Source organism: Musca autumnalis, unplaced genomic scaffold (assembly GCF_047663935.1).
Source record: "Musca autumnalis isolate F117 unplaced genomic scaffold, ASM4766393v1 scaffold_4, whole genome shotgun sequence".
NCBI lineage: Eukaryota > Metazoa > Arthropoda > Insecta > Diptera > Muscidae > Musca > Musca autumnalis.
The window spans coordinates 43,660,192-43,683,157 of NW_027411977.1; the positions used below are offsets into that span (position 1 = coordinate 43,660,192).

At 40.4% G+C, this 22,966-nt stretch overlaps 1 protein-coding gene across 1 annotated transcript in view; it reads right to left on the bottom strand.

Annotated features, from left to right (window-relative positions):
- LOC141403699 (protein FAM135A-like) overlaps window positions 1–22,966 on the bottom strand; it is a 72,890-nt gene that overhangs the window by 34,292 nt on the left and 15,632 nt on the right. The window contains exon 2 of the mRNA XM_073986494.1: window positions 18,674–19,080. Within this exon, the coding sequence (XP_073842595.1) occupies window positions 18,674–19,080 (407 nt within the window). The remainder of the gene's footprint in view (window positions 1–18,673; window positions 19,081–22,966) is intronic.

Consider the following 22,966-nt stretch of genomic DNA (forward strand, 5'->3'; position numbering starts at 1 on the left):
CAAATCTGTTGATCAGTTCGAGAGTTATCGTGCTCTCCAGCCACTACATATAGTGCCATAGTTTTTTGCACTTTTCGGGCTGTTTTCTCAAGAAGTATGGAGTTGCTCCTGAAAAAAACTTTTAGCGTCGTAATGGGGGCAGCGAATGCAAGTTGATTTAAGAAAAATCAGTGTGACTCGAGAGTACGCCATTTTACAGACAAAATTTGAACTTTTGTGGGGGCGGTACCTGAAGGAGTGAAGCGATATGTCTTATCTTCAAACTTAAACTATCTTTGGAATGGATATTTGTAGGCCAAATTTTCTACCGAATCGACAGAGTCTTACGGATTTTTTTTTTTGCAGATTCAGGCTATTTTTTCAGAAAGTATGGACTTGCCTCTAATGAAACGTGTAACCTCGTTAGGATAAATTCTGAGGGTATAAAAACATTTCCAGACTTTTCATACAGATGACCCAGCATTGTTATTATACCCTCAGCCTTTGGGCTAAAGAGGATATTTACACTTTGATACGACCAAAAATGTGCCTCGTCGAAATAATGGTTTTAGACCCCAAGTATGTTTGCACGATATCCGTTTCAGACAACTTTGAGTAGATCTAGCAATGTCCGTCCGTCTGTCTGTCTGTGTGGCTGGTGCGCACGATAACTCTCGAACGGATCGATCGATTCGGTTCAAATTTTGGGTATCGAAATGTTTTGTCCAGATTCGATATATAGGTCCACTCCTTCAGGTACCCCACAAATGTTCAAAAATTGTCGCAAAACTTGTGCGCACGATAACTCTCGAAGGAAATAACCGATTTGGTCCATACTTTGCACATCGTGTAATTTCTACCAAACTTAGATGAGGTTCCAATATGGACTCAATCGGTCCACCCCTTCGGGTACCTCCCACACAAAATTTCGGAAAAGTTCAGTTTAGGAACTGGTCTCGAATCGCTTTGATTTTTGTTTACGCAAGTTGTATTCGATGTCCTCTATACGACACTGTAAGTTTCATTAGGGGCAAGTCCATACTTCCTGAGAAAATAGCCTGAAAAAAATTACAAAAAACTCTATGACACAGTGTGTAGTGGTTGGAGCGCAAGATAACTCTGGAACGGATATGCCGATTCGGTCCAAAATTTGGCTTTCGTAATATTTTGTCCAAACTTAGTTCAAGTGCAAAGATAGATTATATCGGTCCACACCTTCCGGTACCTCCCCCACAAAAGTTCGAAAATGTTCGGAAAATTTGTGCGTACGATAACTCTTGAAGGAAGTAACCGATTTGGTCCATGCTTTGCACATTATGAAATTTCTACCAGACTTAGATGAGGTTCCAATATGGACTCAATCGGTAAACTCCTTCGAGTACCTCTCACACAAAATTTCGGAAATGTTCAGTTTAGGACCTGCTCTCGAATCGCCTTGGTTTTTGTTGTAACATCTTGTATTCACTGTCCCCTATACGAAGGTACACGTTTCCTCAGTGGCAAGTCCATAAAATAGCCTGAAAGTTGAAAAACAAACCCTATGACACCATGTTTATGGACCGCAAGATAATCCTCGAACGGATATGCCGATTCCGGCCAAAATTTTGCCTTCGTAATATTGTTTCCAAACTTAGTTTAAGTTCGTAGATAAGCCATATCGGTCCACTCCTTCAGGTACTTACCCCACAAAAGTTCAAAAATATTCGGAAAAATTGTGCGCATGATAACTCTTGATGGGAGTGACCGATTTGGTCCATACTTTACACATTCTCATAATATCTACCAGATATAGATCAGGTTCGAATATAGACTATATTTGTCCACTCCATCCCGTACCTCCCACACAACATTTTGGATAAGTTCACTTTACGACCTGCTATTGAATCACTTTGATTTTTGTTGAAGCAACTTACATTCGCTGCCTCAATTACAATGGTAAAAGTTGTTTCAGGGGCAAGTCCATACTTGAGAAAACAGCCCGAAGGGTGTAAAAACCCCCAATGGCACCCCCATGGTCTATGTCGGTCCATTCCTTTATGTACCTTTTCCACAAAATTTTTTAACTTTAATCCTAATCAACATTTTTGTCGGTTCATACGACCAAAATTTTGAAACCCCCTAAATACATAAGTTTTTTGTGAAAAAAGGGTTTCATTTTGCACAGGCTGAGGGTATATCTCTGTCGGCAAAGCCGACTGATACTTTTTTACTTGTTTTAGGAATGTTGAAGGGTTGTTTCAGACCACGCGAAGCCATATTATACCACTCAAAGTCTCTAAAAGCTTTTTGAAACCACTTAAATTTTTTTGGGGCCTTACAAAACCTTCAACAGTTTTTGACAGGACACACAGCCTTAAACAGCTTTTTGAAAACACATCAAATCTTTTTGAAACAACGGAACTCGTTGAAACCTGTTTCAAAATAACCAAAACAGTGATGTTGATGGACTTTCGGAGACCACAGAATGCACCACCTCAACACAAACCCTTAGAAATGTGTTTGAGACCTCTCAAAGTCTGTAAAAAGCTTTTTGAGGTCACACAAAGCTATTAAACGCTTTTAAAGATTATGTACAACCATCGAAAATCTTAAAATAGCTTTTTGAGACCAACCAACATCTTAACAGATCTTCCCTGCGAACGTAGAATGAGTATAGTTTTTTTTTTTCGGAGGGAAGTCCATATTTCCTTATATAACTTACGATAAATTTCAAATTGAGTACCCGATGTGATCTATATCGGACAACAACTTTAAGTATCTCCATCACGAAAGTTTAAAATTTTCGTTTAGGTGCCGTATAATGGCTGTTCTGAGCATAGTTTTGAATTATTACCGAAGTTAATCATTGTGTTCCTATTTATAACGACATCATTTTATTTTTATTTTTAAGTCCATGCTTCCAGACATAATGGTCCAAGAGATCTAAGAAATCTAAACGAAAATTACTGGTGGGCACCATAACTAAAATTCAAATATGGACTGGACCGATCCATTCCTTCAGGTACCTCATCAGCTTTAACATTTTTGCGCTTCAATAAAATTTAAGACCACTTTTTTGCGAGGAGAAGTCAATTCTTTCTTAGATAGGAACCCCAGTATGTACCAACATGTAGGGTCACTACTTCATACAACTCTCGCGCTAAAGTTTTTAGTAGCTTTTTGTTGTCTGCATGTTATCTATTTTTTCTATAATTTTGGTCGCCATACTTCTATCGATAATGGGCCGAATACTCTAAAAAGCACGCCGAAGTGGTATTCTTAAAACTTAGGAGGGATTATGTTTTTTTGTTAGTGCGGGCTGTATAGATTGGGTCTGTTACCTGGCCCACAAAGGCCAACAAATTTGTGAAAATGCTATTTATTTTTAAATTAGGGATCTGTTTATGACAAAATTTATCCACTACTCCTGTTATAAATTTACTTATACATTCATAACCCATGCTGTCGGCAAATTCGACTGGATTTTTTATTTGTTTTTTTTTGTAAGCTAAAAATTTCTTCAAAGTTCCATGTGACCAACCATTAGTTATGCACTCAATTGCCCTCCTCTTAATTTAGTGACAAAAATACATTACAATATTTTTTTCCAATACATTTCTAAACACAATTAAAATTCTTTTGCCAATGTTTTCCACTCAATAAACTCATAAATTGTTTTTCCTTAACTTAAGCATTCACTTCACTTCATAAACTAACAGAAAAAATAACAACAACTTTATTTTTCTTTTTTTATGTTTAAGTTGAACTGCCACTAACAAAAGTACTCTCTATTTATCTATTGGGCACTTTAGTTTTTGTTTTATCGCCCAAAATAGAAAAAATTGCAACAAAACAATGAGCAAAAAGGGAAGCGAAGCCTAAAGTGGCAAAAAAGTACTAAAAGTTTCACTTAGGCATTTGTGTAAAACCTCGGTAATGCCAAACGACTATGACGCCTTCTTGGTGTAAGTGTGTGTGTGTATGTTAATGCATGTGTGTGGCAGCCAAAACAATAAACAATACCATAACAAAACTAAAATCTACACATACACACATAGATATACATTTTAGTAATGAAATTTGAGGTAAATGTTTCAAATATCTCTGGATATGGATATTAGGATGCTTTGTAGCAAAAAGTGGATGGAGTCTTTTGTAGATGATGTGTTCATTTTAGAATCGAAGAAATCAAAACGATGCCGCTTAAAACTAAATTGAAAGCATATAATTAATTTATTGTGTATTCGCAATTAATAATCAGAAAGCAGAAAGAAAAATAATTTGTATCAGATCATGTAAAAAGAACTTTAACCCTCCAGCTGAGAAACGTCAAAATCCCGACAAAAGGAAAAATCAAGTGTTTGGTGTTCTTGTAACAACACGTGATATGTTTGTAAGTTCGTTTTTCTGCTTAATCTGATTCTGGGTCTATTTCCAGTTCTAGAAATGAGACTGCTTCGACGGGTTATAACCACAAAGCTACTAAAGTTAGTTGAGTAGGGTTAGTAGGCAGTTGAAAAGGTGCAGTATATTGTGCGGGCTTGTGCCGCATTCTGGACAGTTGTTTTGCAGAGTGGCATCAATCCTTGACCTATAGAAATTTAGACGGTTGTACTGTCCCGAGCGTAGTTGAACCAAAACTACCTTCGTTTGTCATGACAGCTGATGCAATAAATGCAGGAAGTTCTCCTATGACCGCATTCACACGATAGTTGTTTATGGCACATGCGACTACATCTGTTTGAATTCAAACCTGCTTGAAACTCTTTCTGAATTAGGGGTTCTATCTTGTAACGTTGCGCCTCTCTTTCTAGATAATGCAGATCCGTTTTGACATGATTGCGTATGGGGGTCCTATCCACCATACGGAGATTTAAATGGTTTTCACGGTAACACCCAAACAAGTATTGCCACGCGAGCATGCCATAGTGTTGCCTTATTGGAAGGATCTTTGTATCCTCATGTAGATGGTCCACTGAAGACATGATGAGGCACCCTGAGGCGGTTCTCAGGTCGGCATTCTGACAAGTTTGAATATTTTCCATCGCGTTGCACCTATATTCACAGATCACACCAGCGCCGCATAATATATCACAGAACAACGTATCGAGTTATATGTGGTCAACGACATTCCTTTCTCAGCACCCTATGTGCTGCCGGCTGTACCGACATGATTTCCTTGTTCCAACATCTCAGCTTGTCTCATATAGCTTTGGCATGCGCGGACGACGTGTACATGCTGTCGAATGTGACCCCTAGAATCTTGGAGTAGTGGGTTGTCGGAATTTTGCTAATATCGACCATGACATTCAACTCAGTGTTCATGGGCAGTCCATGTGGTAAATATAGTGGGCGTAGATTTAGCGGCAGATATTTGCATATTTCTCGCATGTACGATCAGTCATAGGAGTTCAGCCCTTCAGAAATTACATCAGGAAAGCTACCTGACGCCAAGATCGTATGATTATCCGCATACTTTACGATTTCGTCTGGAATGGGGGGGGGGGGGGGGGAATACAGTAGAGATAGAGGTTAAACAGTTCCGGAGATATCACCCCATCCTGGGGAACTCCCCACTTAACTCTACGGGGCTTGGACTACTTGTTCCTGAATTCCACGTACTGACATATGATTGATTATCCGACGTTTCAAACTTGGCCGGAGAGTTGCCTTTTCAATGTCCTCAAACAGTTTGAAGTGCTTGACAGACATACAGGCTTTTGATAAGTCGAGCGCCATTAACCCTGTCCTATCGCCCGACTTGCTCTGGTTGAGTCCTTGACAAATATGTGTGGTAATGGCGTGCAGCGCAGTTGTCGTGCTTTGCTGCTTACGGAAACCATGCTGATGATCGGCAACTTGATAGCTATTTCTGATACTGGGGAGGACTAAGCCCCAAGAGTCTTTGCTACGGGCGACAAAAGCGAAATCGGCCTGTACGATTCACTTTTGCTGGCATCTTTGCCGGGTGGATAGCGACAAGTGGAGAACTTTAGTGAGATACTCCACTCTTGGCTCATCCAGCTGCTTCAGCATTACCATGGAGATTCCATCAGGGCCCAACGCTTTGGATGATTTAGCGCTCCTGATGGCATCGGCAACATCATCCATTGTAAACTGTGGCGGTTCCTCCTCGGCGGGAAGAGATCTGATGCGACGTAATACTCTTAACTTTGCCCTGTCACTCTAGGGGTGCTCGACAAACTGTCGATTGAAATAACTTGCGCACCTCTTCGGGTCAGTCAACGCAACGTGTTCAAACGTGACTGAGGTTTCTAGAGTGACTTAACCGTTGCCCACAATTTACCTATATCGGCTCCAATGTGGCAACTCTTCAGATGATTTAACCACTTGTTCAGCTTATGCTCGTCGACCAGCCTGTTAACTTCCAGTGTCAGCTCCCTGACTCTGGGGTCATTGGGGATGGTTCGACGAAGCTCATCACGCTCATTTGCTTATCCCGTCGCCTAGGCTGGGAAAATTGGTCTTACTTAGGGTATTCGACCAGCAGGGATATGACGAGCGGCTGCAGCAGTGGTGATGTCTCGGAACGTTCTTTCCGCTACCCGAACATCAGAAGGGTTGGGCAGTTCTCCGAAGCGGTGATTGGTGAACTCTCTGAAACCCGGCCAATCAGCTTTCTTATGATTGACGAATGTGCGGCATTCAGAGGTAATGAAATCGGGTGGTCTGCTAATGGAGACAATTATGGGGAGATGGTCTGATCCAAGGGAAATGACGGGTTGCCAGGTAACGTCATATGTCAGACCAGGTGACACGATGGTTATGTCTGGCGAAATGTGACACTCTCCTTTTTACTGTGGTATGGGCGTCCTCATTGACCGTGCAAAAAGTAGAGCTGTCAATCTGCTCAGCCTGCGCTGTACCCCACTTGTCGTTTCCGAGGGCCGAATGCCACATCTCATGATGCGCATTAAAATGCCCCAGGACCGGACGATTATGACCTTTCAAAAGCGGGCTAATGTCAGGCACATAATCTGAGATACAGCTATTTCTCGGCGGCTATTTCTCAAGCGAGATAGGTCTGTATTGGACAGACTGGTGCAATAGGAAAGCTTATCCCCAACCTCCACTTCTGGTGCGATCCTTCCTTAGCACGTTGTAACCATCGCAACGTTGTAAGCTACAGTTGTTGTTGAGCTTGGTTTCTTGCACCGCAGCGACCTTGATATTTCTCCGACTCATGAAATCTACTATTTCCTCGATCTTACCTCGGAGTCCATTGCAATTAAATTGCAAAAAGGATGCATTTTCCGGTATTGGGACAACAACGGCTGGTGTTAAAGGCTGCATGTGCGGTTGTTGTCAAGGGGACTGCGGGTGAGTCTCATAATCAGACGACGACTCCTGACATCTATTGCATCTCACCGAAGGCTGGATGTGGGTGAAGATGCGGAAGTGACAAACCGAGCACAAATATATTGTTCCTGGGATTTCCTCCGTCCCGGCACGGACCGAAAGAATTCGGAGCAGGCATTCCGGGATATGCTGCTCTCAACACAGAACAACGAAACAAATACGAACATATGTAGCCCAGTGTAGTTGGTTCCGGCAGGCTTTTTTGGAGCTTTTGACCTTTATATCAGGAAATATGGACTATCCCCAGAAAAAATTTTGCGCCGTCTTAACTGGGCCCGCAAGAAGAACTTGGTGCAAAAAATTTCAAAAGGATCCGAGACGAGCTGTTGAACTGTACATTTTCCAAATTTTGTATGGGAGGTACACGAGGGAGTTATCGTGCACACCATTTTAGCGTACATTTTTGTAGAGAAGGTACCGGAAGGAGTGGACCGATATGGCCTATCTTCGAACTTAAACTAAGTTTGGACAAAATAAAATAAATAAAATAATAAATGATAAAATCTAAACCAAATCGGTTAATCCGTTAGAGAGTTGTTTTGCGCACCAGGCAGCCAGACGGATGGTCGTGGCGAATTAACTCCCAGTTAAGTCCATAAATGTCTTTTAATTACGTTTAAGGACCGCTCGAGATCGGTTTATATAAGTCCATTCATTTATGTGCCCCACAGCTAATACCTCTTCCCTCGCGTGTGCCCCACAGCCAATACCTCTCCCCTCGTGTTTAACTCTCGGAGCTTTAGGTAAACCTTGGATACTCGCGTTTACTTCTATGAGGTGTCTGTAATTCCTGGCGTCGTACACCTTACTCCTATGTCTTTGTGTTTAACTCTTTAAGGTGACCATTATATTCGGGTCCTAGAGTTTAATCCTATGAGGAGTTCGTAACCCCTAATTTCCACAGCTTAGGCATAGATCCTCACGTATAAGCCTAAAAGGTTTTCGTAAACCTGGGGTTCATTCCTTGCTTAAGTCTGCGGAGATCATCCGCCCGTCGGGTTAATCGCTCTGAGTTTCCGTAGCTCTTGGGTCTGTCGTGTTTAACCCCAAGATATTATCATAAACTTTGGTTCATAAGTAGTGTTCGTTGTCCTTAAGTCCATTCCTCTTTTAAACCTTATATGACCGCCCATCTGTGATCATTCGTCCGTCGCGTTTTTTCCTTTAAAGTGTGCGAAGCACATGGGTCCGTCGTTTTTAACCCTAAAAGATTTTCGTAACCCTGGGGTTCCCCCTTGTATAACCATTCGGTGATGATCAGCCCACCAAGTTGAACCCTCTGAGGTGTCCGTACCTATTGACTCCCTTACGCCCAAACCTCAAGTGGTCCGTTTTTATACCCTCCACCATAGGATGGGGGTATATTAAGTTTGTCACTACGTTTGTAACTACTCGAAATAATCATTGTAGACCCCACAAAGTATATATATTCTTGATCAGCGTACAATTCTACATCGATATAGCCATGTCCGTCCGTCTGTCCGTCTGTCTGTCCGTCTGTGGAAATCACTCTAGTGTCCGAACGGATTGACGTAGGTTGATGAAATTTTGGGAAAATATGTTATATTTACGTAGGACTTTTGGTATTGAAAGCGGGCTATGTAGGTCCACGCTTTCGTATAGCCCCCATACAAAATGACGCGTGACGCGTAGTCGTTTTAAGGAATTTTTAAGATATTTGGCCCATTTTACCACCGAATTGGTTGTAATTTGGTACTTTGTGTCTCCAGAGGCCAAAAAATATTTCTACCAAAGTTGGGTTATATAGGTCCACGTTTTGGTATAGCCCCCATATAATGCCCCATATAAAGTACGCGTCATTTTAATATATTTTGAATGTATTAGACCCATTTGACCACAGAATTGGTTGTAATTTGGTATTTTGTGTCTTCAGAGGCCAGAAAACATTCCTACCAAAGTTGGGTTATATAGGTCCACGTTTTGGTATAGTCCCCACATAAGACCCCTTTTAAAGTACGCGTCATTTTAATATATTTTGAATGTATTAGACCCATTTGACCAAATAATCGGTTGTAACTTTGTATTTTGTGTTTCCAGAGGCTAAGAAACATTTCTACCATAAAATGTTTATATAGGTCCACGTGTTGATATAGCCCCCATAATACAATATATCCCGATTTTTCGATATTTTGAACATTTTAGCCTCATTATTACACCGATATGGCTGAAATTTGGTATTTAGTCTTCTTGAGGCGTATAAAACTTTCCCCCAGAAATTTGTAGGTATAGGTCCACGCCATCATATAGCCCCCATAGAACGGTACCTTCCGAATTTTGGTATTTTGAAGGTTGTGGCCACATTAATCCACCGAAATGGCTGAAATTTGTGGTGGAGGGTATAAAAAGTTCGGCCCGACCGAACTTAACGCTTTTCTTACTTGTTAGAATTTAGTTTTACTATCTCCTAGAATTGATCCCAACTTAGTCGAAGAGACAAGAAGGTAGTACTAAAACAGGTCTGCTACGAGAGGGAGGGGAGGGGCCATTTATGCAGATTACCCCCAGAGCTATGGAAAGAAATAATTTCACGAGACAACAGTACCTATTCTGGTCTCTTTTTAAAACCAGAGTTACTAGAGTACTTAGCCAGGTCTTCTGCGGAGCCTCGGATGGGATGAAATTCTGGAACATTATCTTGTATTTTTGAGTAGACGCTATTTGTTATAAGATCAGCTTCAAATAAATCTCAAACGAGTTGCTAAAAATGCCTATATGAATTTCTGTGAGAGGTCCTGACCTACGCTAACTTACCCACCAAGCAACCGTTACAACTGCTCTGGTTGAATCTTTAAGTGAAATAATTAGACATACTTTTTCTGATACCAATACTTTTGGCGTTCCTGGTTCGCATTTTCGCAGTCATACGCGGAGGGTATTTGGTTATTGGTAAAGCCTTCTGGGTAGGCAAACAAATCTTTGTGTGAGAAAATACATCGAAACACCCCAGCAACCCAAATGTCGGATGTCCGACACGCCTGAACAATTTCGAAGCAAAATCGTTTAGATTTCGTTCCGATTTCTGAACGATTTTTCGAATGCGAAATAGTTGTGCGAATGTCGGAATTAAATTTCCCTTTCGAATTTCCCAGGATTTTCTTCAGATTTAGTTCCGAAATCGGGCCGAAATCGACATTTCGTTCCGAAATTATGTCAACCACTTCATACAACTTTCGTTAAGATATCGTTACGATTTCGGATCCGACATCGGACGAAGCGTCCAAATTTTGTTCCGATTGGTTTCCTGGGACGTTACAATGAGCAAAACGCTTCCGAGGCTCTTTTGCGAAACGTTTTATTATGCAATTTGTATTTTCATGCTAGAACTTTTGCTCAGCCATTAATTATGTTTTCATCAAATGAATTTCATAATTTTGGGAATAATTTAAGTATCCCCTAAAAACTGTGTTCCATCCTAATGTAATTACTCATTGCCCCTACTATGTCTTTGTATGTGTGCATGCATATTTTTATCTGAAGTTATTCTATGTTGCAACTAGCCACCGCAACAAAAATATGCTGCACAAAACATTGCACGGACGGTGGATGGCGAACAATTGATATGTTGTAACAATAACAACAACAACACCGAACACAGTGCAGACAATCAGCCAGCCAAAAAATGTAAGCAATGCGGCAGTACACAAAAAGCGGCAACATTAGAAGGCGCGACGGAAACAATTTCTCCACTAGGCTGGCTGGCAACTAGATGAGTGCCTGTGTGCCAACCAGGCAGCCTAGGCTGGTCGTCTATTTGTCTGTTATCGCGTTGCTCAGTTGGTTGTTGATGACGACAACCACGATGACGACGCGATGGTGTGTAATTTATCCGAAACAAATCGGAGAGAAAAAAATGTAATAAAATGTTGGCAATTTGTCCTAAACTCTTTAAATTGGCAGAGGATGGAGGAAGGAAAAGTCGGAGTAAACTCTTGTTTTTGATATAAATTTGTTTGTTGTAAATGCAAAAGGGTCGGTTAGCATTTCAGCTATTAATTTGAAACAAAATTCGGCAAAAACAACGCAGGGAGTTTGAATCTATAGGTTAGACTGAGTGTGAGGGGGAGTGTGGTGACCGTTTTGGTGTTTAGAAAACTATTTTTAAATGGTCATTTGTGTAGTCGTCATGGTTTAATGCGAAGATTGCATGACAGATTTACTTAATTTGTTTTAGTTTTTTGGGTATCTAAACAAGCCATAGGTGACCATTCTAAAACAATTGAAAATTTACTAATTCAATAAATAAGTAATAATATTAAGTGAAATATAAAAAAATGGTAAGAAGAAAATCGAAATAACCTTCTCCTTGATATTAATCTAAAGATTCCATTCTAATTGCCTTATCAGCAAATGTTTCAATTGGAAATAAATAAAATTAAACATTCCTTTATTTGCAGCAAAAACTTCTTAAACTTGAATCTAACATCCCCTCTTAAGAATTATATTCAACATCTTTACAATTGAATTCATTTATTAGCCTCAACTCCCCTTTTCTGCCACTTTTATTGCTCTTTCTCCCATATCACTGCCGAGCATGTCAATTTATGCCCTTCCATGAATAAAAACACGAAAACTTTATATTAGCAAATATTCAATACAACAATAATGTTGTCGAAGACATTTTCTCAAATATATCGAAAGAAAAGTTACCGATTGCATCATAAAATTCCTTTTCCCGAAAGCATTGGAAAAGTTAAAATGTTTCACTTTGTCATTTTATTGGAGTTTTCAACTTGAAAATGTATTTTCGGCAACAACAGAAGGAGTGTTTTTATTACATCCCCAGAGCGGGGGGATGGACCATAAATGTTGTTTATTGCAATGTTAGAAATGTCGTTGGAGTGGGGGTGGGGAAACAAATCACACGAAAAAGAATGAAACAGAATGTGGACAAGAAGGAAAAATTAGGTATATATTAGGGGGAGAGGATTGAAAGACCTTTTAAAGGTCTTCCATAAACATAAGACACATCAAAGGTCCTCCTCTATAGACAGAATGTCTGCTAGAGGTCTTCAATACAGAAGTATGTTTAATGGTCTTCTTTCATCTATAAACAGAAGAGCCTTCAAAGGTCTATTATAGACAGAAACCCCTTTAAAGGTCTTTTATAGACAAATACTCTTGAAAAGTCGAAGGCCTTCCACAGACAGAAGACCCTTTAAGGTCTTCTATAGACCGTTCAAAGGTCTTTGGTTTCCTATAGATAGAAGATCTTATACAGATAGAAAATACTGCAAAGGTCTTCTATACACAGAATACCTAATAGAAGTCTTCTATAGACAGAAAACATATCAGAGGTCTTCTGTTGATAGAAGCTCTTCAAAGGTCTTCTATAGACAAAATACCATTTCTACAGACACAAGACCTCTAAAGGTCTTCTATAGACGGAATATTCTACACAGGCTTCTAAAGGTCGTTAGTCTTCTGTAAAAAGAAATCCTGAAGCCTAGACACAAGTCTTGTCAAAGGTAGTTTGTAGGCAGAAGGTTTTTTAAGGTTCCTCTATAGAATGAAGAAATCTTAAAGAGGTCGTCTATGAACAGAAGACCTTTCAGAGGTCTTCTATGAACAGAAGACCTTTCAGAGGTCTTCTATGAAGAAGACATGTCAGATTTTTCCAATTGGCCGAAGACCTGCCAGAGGACTTTTGAAGTCAGAGGTCTTCTTTAGATAGAAGACCTGTAGGCAGAATACCTATTAGAGGTCTTCTATGAACAGAAGACATGTCAGAGGTCTTCTATGGAAAGAAGACCTCTCACAGGTCTTTTGTAGCCAGAAGACTTGGCAGATGTCTTCGTTAGATAGGAGACCTGCCAGATGTCTTTTATAGACAGAAGACCTGCCAGAGGTGTTATATAGACACAAGGCCTGTCAGAGGTCTTTTTTAGACAAAAGACCTGTCTGAGGTCTTTTGTAAACAGAAGGCCTCTTAGAGGTCTTCTCTAGATAGGAGATTTGTCAGAGGTCTACTATGGACAGAAGACCTGTCAGAGGACTATTGTAGGCAGAAGACATGTCAAATGTCTTCTTTAGATAAGAGATCTGTCAGAGGTCTACTATGATCAGAAGACCTGTCAGAAGTCTGTCAGATGTCTTTATGGGCAGAAGACCTGTCAGAGGGCTTTTGTAGATAAAAGGCCTTTCAGAGTATTTTTGTAGACAGAAGACTAGCAAGGGGTCTTCTTTAAATAGGAGATCTGTCAGAAGTCTTCTTTAGATAGTGAACCTTTCAGAGGTCTTCTTTGGAAGTCTTTTGTAGATAGGATATCTGCCAGAAGTCTTCTTTAGATAGAAGGCCTCTCAGAGGACTTCTTTAGATAGAAGACCTGTCAAAGTTCTTCTTTAGATAAAGAACCTGTCAGATGTCTTCTATAGACAGAAGAACTGTCAGGCGTCTTCTATAAAGAGAAAACCAGTCAGAGGTCTTTTGTAGACGGAAGAAGACCTATCAGAGATCTTCGTTAGATAGAAAACCTGTCAGAGGTATTTTTTGGATAGAAGACCTGTCAGATAACTTCTTTAGATAGAAGACCTGTCAGATGTCTTATTTAGAAAGAAAACCTGTTGGAGGTCTTCTATAGACATAAGACCTGTCAGAAGTCTTTTGTAGATAGGGGATCTGTCAGAAGTCTTTTGTAGATAGGAGATATGCCAGAAGTCTTCTTTAGATAGAAGACCTGTCAGAGGACTTCTTTAGACAGAAGACCTGTCAGAGGTCTTCTTTAGATAAAGAACCTGTCAGATGTCTTCTATAGACAGAAGACCCGTCAGACGTCTTCTATGAAGAGAAACCCAGTCAGAGGTCTTTTGTAGACAGAATACATGTCAGAGGTCCTCTTTAGATAGGAGATCTGTCAGAAGTCTTCTTTAGATAGAAGACCAGTCAGATGTCTTCTTTAGATAGAAAAACTGTCAGAGGTCTTCTGTAGATAGAAGACTTGTCAGAGGTCTTTTTTGGATAGAAGACCTGTCAGAGGTCTTCTTTAGATAGAAGATTTGTTAGAGGTCTTTTTTGGATAGAAGACCTGTCAGAGGTCTTCTTTAGTCAGAAGAATTGTCAGACGTCTTCTATAGACAGAAGACTTGTCAGACGTCTTCTATGAAGAGAAAACCAGTCAGAGGTCTTTTGTAGACAGAAGACATGGATAGAAGACCTGTCAGAGGTCTTCTTTAGTCAGAAGAATTGTCAGACGTCTTCTATAGACAGAAGACTTGTCAGACGTCTTCTATGAAGAGAAAACCAGTCAGAGGTCTTTTGTAGACAGAAGACATGTCAGAGGTCTTCTTTAGATAGGAGATCTGTCAGAAGTCTTCTTTAGATAGAAGACCTGTGAGAGGTCTTCTTTAGATAGAAGACCTATCAGAGGTCTTCTTTAGATAGAAAACCTGTGAGAGTTCTTTTTTTTGGATAGAAGACCTGTCAGATGTCTTATTTAGATAGAAAACCTGTCGGAGGTCTTCTATAGACAGAAGACCTGTCAGAAGTCTTTTGTACATAGGGGATCTGTCAGAAGTCTTTTGTAGATAGGAGATATGGCAGAAGTCTTCTTTAGATAGAAGACCTGTCAGAGGGCTTCTTTAGACAGAATACCTGTCAGAGGTCTTCTTTAGATAGAAAACCTGTCAGAGGTCTTTTTTGGATAGAAGACCTGTCAGATGTCTTATTTAGATAGAAGATCTATCAGATGTCTAATTTAGATAGAAAACCTGACGGAGGTCTTCTATAAACCTGTCAGCAGTGGAATTCTGTAACTCATTTTTCGACTTACCGACAAATATCGGTAAAATTAAAATGCTTATAATTTCGGTAATTAATGAAATTTTTCGGTAAGTTAACAACCAAAATAAAGCTGTTGCTAAATTCTACCGATAGAAACAGTGCGGTCAACTTTCATTGATACTTTTCATTCATAATTTTGCGTTTTAATGTTACCGATTTTTGTCGGTAACTCAAAAAATGAGTTACAGAATTCCACTACAGAAGTCTTTTGTAGATAGGGGATCTGTCAGAAGTCTTTTGTAGATAGGAGATATGCCAGAAGTCTTCTTTAGATAGAAGACCTGTTTGAGGGCTTCTTTAGACCTGTCAGAGGTCTTCTTTAGATATAGAGCTTGTCAGATGCCTTCTATACACAGAAGACCTGTCAGACGCCTTCTATGAAGAGAAAACCAGTCAGAGGTCTTTTGTAGACAGAAGACATGTCAGAAGTCTTTTTTAGATAGGAGATCTGTCAGAAGTCTTCTTTAGATAGAAGACCTGTGAGAGGTCTTCTTTAGATAGAAAACTTGTCAGAGGTCTTCTTTAGATAGAAAACCTATCAGAGGTCTTTTTTGGATAGAAGACCTGTCAGATGTCTTACTTATATAGAAAACCTGTCGTAGGTCTTCTATAGACAGAAGACCTGTCAGACGACTTCCATGAAGAGAAAACCAGTCAGAGGTCTTTTGTAGACAGAAGACATGTCACAAGTCTTCTTTAGATAGGATATCTGTCAGAAGTCTTCTTTAGATAGAAGACCTGTCAGAGGACTTCTTTAGATAAAGAACCTTTCAGATGTCTTCTATAGACAGAATACCTGTCAGACGACTTCCATGAAGAGAAAACCAGTCAGAGGTCTTTTGTAGACAGAAGACATGTCAGAAGTCTTCTTTAGATAGGATATCCGTCAGAAGTCTTCTTTAGATAGAAGACCTGTCAGAGGACTTCTTTAGATAAAGAACCTTTCAGATGTCTTCTATAGACAGAATACCTGTCAGACGACTTCCATGAAGAGAAAACCAGTCAGAGGTCTTTTGTAGACAGAAGACATGTCAGAAGTCTTCTTTAGATAGGATATCTGTCAGAAGTCTTCTTTAGATAGAAGACCTGTCAGACGTTTTCTATGAAGAGAAAACCAGTCAGAAATCTTCTTTAGATAGAAGACCTGTCAGAGGACTTCTTTAGATAGAAGACCTGTCAGAGTTCTTCTTTAGATAAAGAACCTGTCAGATGTCTTCTATAGACAGAAGACCTGTCAGACGTCTTCTATGAAGAGAAAACCAGTCAGAGGTCTTTTGTAGACAGAAGACATGTCAGAGGACTTCTTTAGATACGATATCTGTCAGAAGTCTTCGTTAGATAGAAGACCTGTCAGAGGTCTTCTTTAGATAGAAAACCTGTCAGAAGTCTTTTTTGGATAGATGACCTGTCAGATTACTTCTTTAGATAGAAGAGCTGTCGGATAGCTTATTTAGATAGAAAATTTGTCGGAGGTCTTTTATAGACTTTTGTAGATAGGTGATCTGTCAGAAGTCTTCTTTAGATAGAAGACCTGTCAGAGGACTTCTTTTAATAGAAGACCTCTCAGAGGTCTTCTTTAAATAAAGAACCTGTCAGATGTCTTCTATAGACAAAAGACCTGTCAGACGTCTTTTATGAAGGGAAAACCAGTCAGAGGTCTTTTGTAGACAGAAGACATGTCAGAGGACTTCTTTAGATACGATATCTGTCAGAAGTCTTCGTTAGATAGAAGACCTGTCAGAGGTCTTCTTTAGATAGAAAACCTGTCAGAAGTCTTTTTTGGATAGATGACCTGTCAGATTACTTCTTTAGATAGAAGAGCTGTCGGATAGCTTATTTAGATAGAAAATTTGTCGGAGGTCTTTTATAGACTTTTGTAGATAGGTGATCTGTCAGAAGTCTTCTTTAGATAGAAGACCTGTCAGAGGACTTCTTTTAATAGAAGACCTCTCAGAGGTCTTCTTTAAATAAAGAACCTGTCAGATGTCTTCTATAGACAAAAGACCTGTCAGACGTCTTTTATGAAGGGAAAACCAGTCAGAGGTCTTTTGTTGACAGAAGACCTGTCAGAGGTCTTCTTTAGATAGGAGATCTGTCAGAAGTCTTCTTTAGATATAAGACCTGTCAGAGGACTTCTTTAGATAGAAGACCTTTCAGAGGTCTTCTATGGACCGAAGACCTGCCAGAAGACTTTTGTAGACAGAAGACAAGTTAGATAGAAGACCTGTAGACAGAATACCTATTAGAGGTCTCCTATAGAAAGAGGACCTGTCATATGTCTTTTGTAGATAGAAGACCTGTCATAGGTCTTTTGTTGCCAGGAGACCTGTCAGAGGTCTTTTTTAGATAGAAGACCTGTAATAGGTCTTCTTTAGACAGAAGAAGTGTCAGATGTATTCTATGAACAGAAGACCTGTCAGAGGCCTTATGTAGGCAGAAGACATGCCAGATGTCTTCTTTAGATAGAAGACCTATTAGAGGTCTTCTAATGAGAGAAGACCTGTTAGAGTGCTTCTATAGACATACCTGTTAGAGGTCTCTTACAGACAAAGGACCTGTCTGAGGTCTTCGTTAGACCTATTATATACCTATTAGAGTCGTCTATATTCAGAAGAGCTGTCAGAGGTCTTCCACATACACCAGTCAAAGGTCTTCTGTAGACATACGATTTGTCAGAGGTATATTATAAAAAATCACCTCTTAGAGTCTTCTACAGACAGAAGACCTGGTAAAGGTCTTTCATAGGCAGATAATCTGTTAGATGTATTCTATACACAGAAGACTTGTTAGTTGTCTTCTATAGAAAGAAGACCCTTAAAAGGTCTTCTATAGACAGGCAACTTTTCATAGGTATTTTATAGACAGATCAACCTTGAAAAACATTCTATAGACAGAAGACCTTTAAATAGCCTTCTATAGACGGAAGACATTTTAAATGTATTCCATATGCAGATCTCTACGAGGTCTTCTATATGCAGAAGGCATTAGAATTCCACTTAAAACTTGTTAACCAATGTTCAACTTGCATTTCTGAACTCCTGTAGAACTTCATTATACAACTGCCTCCTATGACCCAGTTTTTTTCCACACATTTCATTTTACCCATCAATAATGACAAGTTAACTAACTACATTGACACCCTCTTCCCTCCCACTCACCATCAAAATTCGTGTTTTTGTGTGTTTTAACTGGAATCATTCCCAAATAACATCATCATCCCATCAACGTCCATTATTGGCAGACATGACAGGCAAACAATGAACCAGCAGTCCATTTCAAAAACAAAAAAAGGACACAACGGACCTGTATAACATTCCGTTCGAAGAAGTTTACAAACTATAACCGGATCATGAGAACTTCATGATTCTCATGTTCCTGTCATAGAGAGAGTGGCCATTAAACAGACTTCAGCATTTCAGTGCAAAACAAAACATGTGCAGCACGTCACACAATGGAGGTACATAGGTAGTTGTTGGTCGATAGGTGGGTACTTAAATTGTCAATAGCTTTAGCATGATGTGAAAGAGTCATACTCACCTAATAAATGTGTCCGAAAGTAGATCACGTCACGTAGTGTAACTTCCTCGTTGCGATAGAGTATTTGGAAAACACGTGAGGCTCCTGCCCCATTAATTATGCTGGCCGAGGCTAAATTGTGAACATTATTGGGCAGTGGTGGTATATCGGATGGCTGTTGTTGTTGCTGCTGCTGTTGTTGATTGTTATCCGTCTGTTCCACAGCCTCTGTCCCATTGACAGCACCCACACCGGTCACATTATTAGCATCCCCGCTACTGCCGCCACCACCATTAACACTCGCACCGTTTCCAATGGCAATGGGCTGTACGGCTGGTTGGCCATTAGCTGTGGTCTCTGGTATTGTGGTTTCGATTTGCACCGGTAGGCGGGGCGAGACACGCAAGGAGCATCGTACCTGATACAAACTATTTAATGAGGTGTCGTTGTTGCCAGGTATTTTAGCGTAGCCCATGATGTTGACGACCACGATGACGACGACAATGATGAGGACGATAATATTGTCAACGTTCGGCAATTGAATGTTTAATGAAGGTAGAAAGAAGAGGAAGAAGAAAAAAGAGAAAATCAAACAAAAAAGTCAAAGGTTAATTGCGGCATTTAGGCAAACATCTTTTAAATATTAAAATGTTCAATTATGACAAATGGGAAAAAGGGGAAAGAGTGGAGGTGGTTCGTTATGGTTGTTGGACTTAGGGGTGCCCTGGAAAATAAATTACACACCTAAAAGAGTAATTAAAAATGTTGAAAAGGTTTTTTTTTGTATTTGCGGTTCTGGTTTGAGGTTTTTAGCAGACAATAGTTACCAAGTAACAGTGCTGATTTGTTTTTGTTTTCAGTGGAGTAGGTTCCTCAGCTTGGTAAATATTGTTTTATATGAACACTGGAGACACTGTGCAGCCACCGTTGCACAGTGTTGCCGCAGTGGACAAAAATTGAAAAATGTGACGTTAACTTTTATATATGTTATTTTTTCTTTCTTACAGTAAACACATCAGATACGCCGAATATGAAAATATTTTGTCGATATGTGCAATTAAGTTATAGCTTTATCATATGAAAATTAGACGACATTTAAAACAACTATTTCCGAAAATTTTGTTAATACAAAAAAGTTTTCGATGGGGACTTGATGTGTGGGCTATTAATAAAACTGATCAGGGGCCTAAGAAAATATCACATATTAAATTTGAAGTCAATTCGATTAAAATTTACCGAGTTATAGCAAAATCGGGGAAAGATATATATGGTGGATATATCCAAATTTGAACCGATTTTTGTGAAAATCCGTAAAACTGATCAGGAACTTAAGAAAATATGCCACATTAAATTTAAAGGCTTTTCGATTAAAATTGGCTGAGTCATATCCAAAGCGGTAAAAGATATATATGGCGGCTTTATCCAAATCTGAACCGATATGGAGTAAAATTTGACTTTATCATTCCTATGCCCTTATAAGTACATGCGCAACAATTGATAACCTAGGTCAACTCCTTCTATTTTGGTCCACTTTTGTATTGAAGCGGCAACCCTGTGCATCGTGCACTATTGTGCTCGGAGTGGATAAATCTCATCTCTGATTTCCATAATATTGATGGGATTTAAGTTTAGGCATATCTAAATAACCAACAAAATAGGTCAAATGATTTGGTGGCGTGATTGCCCAAAAAAAGCAGAGCAACCGATTTGTTCCAAACTTTGGATCTCGAAATTTTGTGTCCAAACTTAGTTTATGTTCAAAAGTGGGCCCTATTGGTCCACTGTTCCACATTGTAACGACGAAAGTAGCTACGCTCGTTTTCGTCTACACCCTCTGTCTATGTTATGTTTATTTCCAAACTGACTTAACCACCCCTCATATTTGTTTACTAAAGTAGTTCAAGTGTTAACCGTTAAGTTCACTGACCGATCGACTCAAAGCCTCGATCGGTCTGGTAATAGGTGATACCTATCATCACTGGTAATAGGTGACACCTATCATCACGGTAACCTCTACCAAGAAATGCCTGAATTATATTTGTTTAATGGGTAATAGGTACCAACTGTTTTCCTATAAAAGGACCAGAGGAAATTGAAAGCGGGTCAGTCAGAGTTCGCAGGAAGTCAAGGTAACAAGTGCGCGAATTCCACCGAGTGAAGTTAAACAGCTGCAGAGAACCAGGTGAGTCAGAGTGGTGATACTTGATTCCTTGCCCAGATTCCTTGAAGTGTTCGCAACTATTGGAACTCCCTCACGTATTCTTGTCCAGATTCCTTGAAGTGTTCGCAACTCTTGGAACTCCTTCGCATACTCTTGCCCAGATTCCTTCAAGTGTTCGCAACTCTTGGAACTCCCTCGCGTATTCTTGCCAAGATTCCTTGAAGTGTTCGCAACTCTTGGAACTCCTTCCCGAATTCTTGCTCAGATTCCTTGAAGTGTTCGCAACTCTTGGAACTCCCTCGCGTATTCTTGCCCAGAGTCCTTGAAGTGTTCGCAACTCTTGGAACTCCCTCGCGTATTCTTGTCCAGATTCCTTGAAGTGTTCGCAACTCTTGGAACTCCCTCGCGTATTCTTGTCCAGATTCCTTGAAGTGTTCGCAACTCTTGGAACTCCCTCGCGTATTCTTGTCCAGATTCCTTGAAGTGTTCGCAACTCTTGGAACTCCTTCGCGTATTCTTGCCCAGATTCCTTGAAGTGTTCGCAACTATTGGAACTCCCTCGCGTATTCTTGCCCAGACTCCTTGAAGTGTTCGCAACTCTTGGAACTCCCTCGCGTATTCTTGTCCAGATTCCTTGAAGTGTTCGCAACTCTTGGAACTCCCTCGCGTATTCTTGCCTAGATTCCTTGAAGTGTTCGCAACTCTTGGAACTCCTTCGCGTATTCTTGCCCAGGTTCCTTCAAGTGTTCGCAACTCTTGGAACTCCCTCGCGTATTTTTGCCAAGATTCCTTGAAGTGTTCGCAACTCTTGGAACTCCTTCCCGAATTCTTGCCCAGATTCCTTGAAGTGTTCGCAACTCTTGGAACTCCCTCGCGTATTCTTGCCCAGATTCCTTGAAGTGTTCGCAACTCTTGGTACTCCCTCGCGTATTCTTGTCCAGATTCCTTGAAGTGTTCGCAACTCTTGGAACTCCATCGCGTATTCTTGCCTAGATTCCTTGAAGTGTCCGCAACTCTTGGGTCTTCGCGTAACCTTGGCCAGATTCCTTGAAGTGTTCGCAACTCTTGGAACCCCTTCGTGTATCCTTGTCCAGACTCTTAGAAGTGTCCGCAACTCTTGGGTCTTCGCGTAACCTTGGCAGATTCCTCGAAGCGTTCGTTGCTCTTGAAGTGTTCGTAACTCGTGGAACTCCTCTTCGCGTATCTTTGCCAGAATTTCTTGAGGTATCTGTAACTCTTGAGTCCTCTCTTTCGCGTACACTCGTCCAGTTAGCCAATCAGTTCGGAGAACTTATCCAGGTCTCCCGCGGAGCCTTTTCCAGGTCTACCATTTAGCCCATATTTTCACGATAACTTGTCTGGAGGAGGACCCGGACGGACCTCCATAGGAGACTTCTATAGAATAGAAGACCTCCAGAGGAGGCTTCTATAAAATAGAAGACCTCCATAGGAGACTTCTATAGAATAAGAGATGTCCATAGGAGCCTTCTAAGGAATAGAATAGCGCCATAGCAGGCTTCAATAGAATAGGAGGCTTTTTTACTACAAAACGTCCTACGGATCCTTCTATAGAATAGAAGACCCTCATAGGATGCTACTACTGAATAGAAGATCGCCAATAGGAGGCTTCTACAGAATGGAAGACCTCCATTGGAGGTTTCTACAGAATGGAAGACCTCCATTGGAGGCTTCTACAGAATAGAAGACCTTCATTGGAGACTTCTATAGGATAGACGACCTCCATAAGAGCCTTCTATAGAATAGAAGACCTCCATTGGGAGCTTCTGTAGAATAGAAGACCTCCAAGGAGGCTTCTATACATTAGAAGACCTCCAAGGAGGCTTCTATACATTAGAAGACCTCCAAGGAGGCTTCTATACATTAGAAGACCTCCATAGGAGGATTCTATAGAATAGAAAATCTGCATAGGAGGCTTCTATAGAATAGAAGATCTCCATTGGAGACTTCAATAGAATAGGATACTTCTATAGAATAGAAGATCTCCATACGAGGCTCGGTATAGACGGAGAAGTTATCCAGGTCTCCCACACAGCCCATATCTGGAATCAACTCGGGTTTTCCGTCGGGACTGGACTGTCCACGATGAGCGGATAGGTGAACTTAGCCAGGTCACTCTAAACCTTTGTATATCC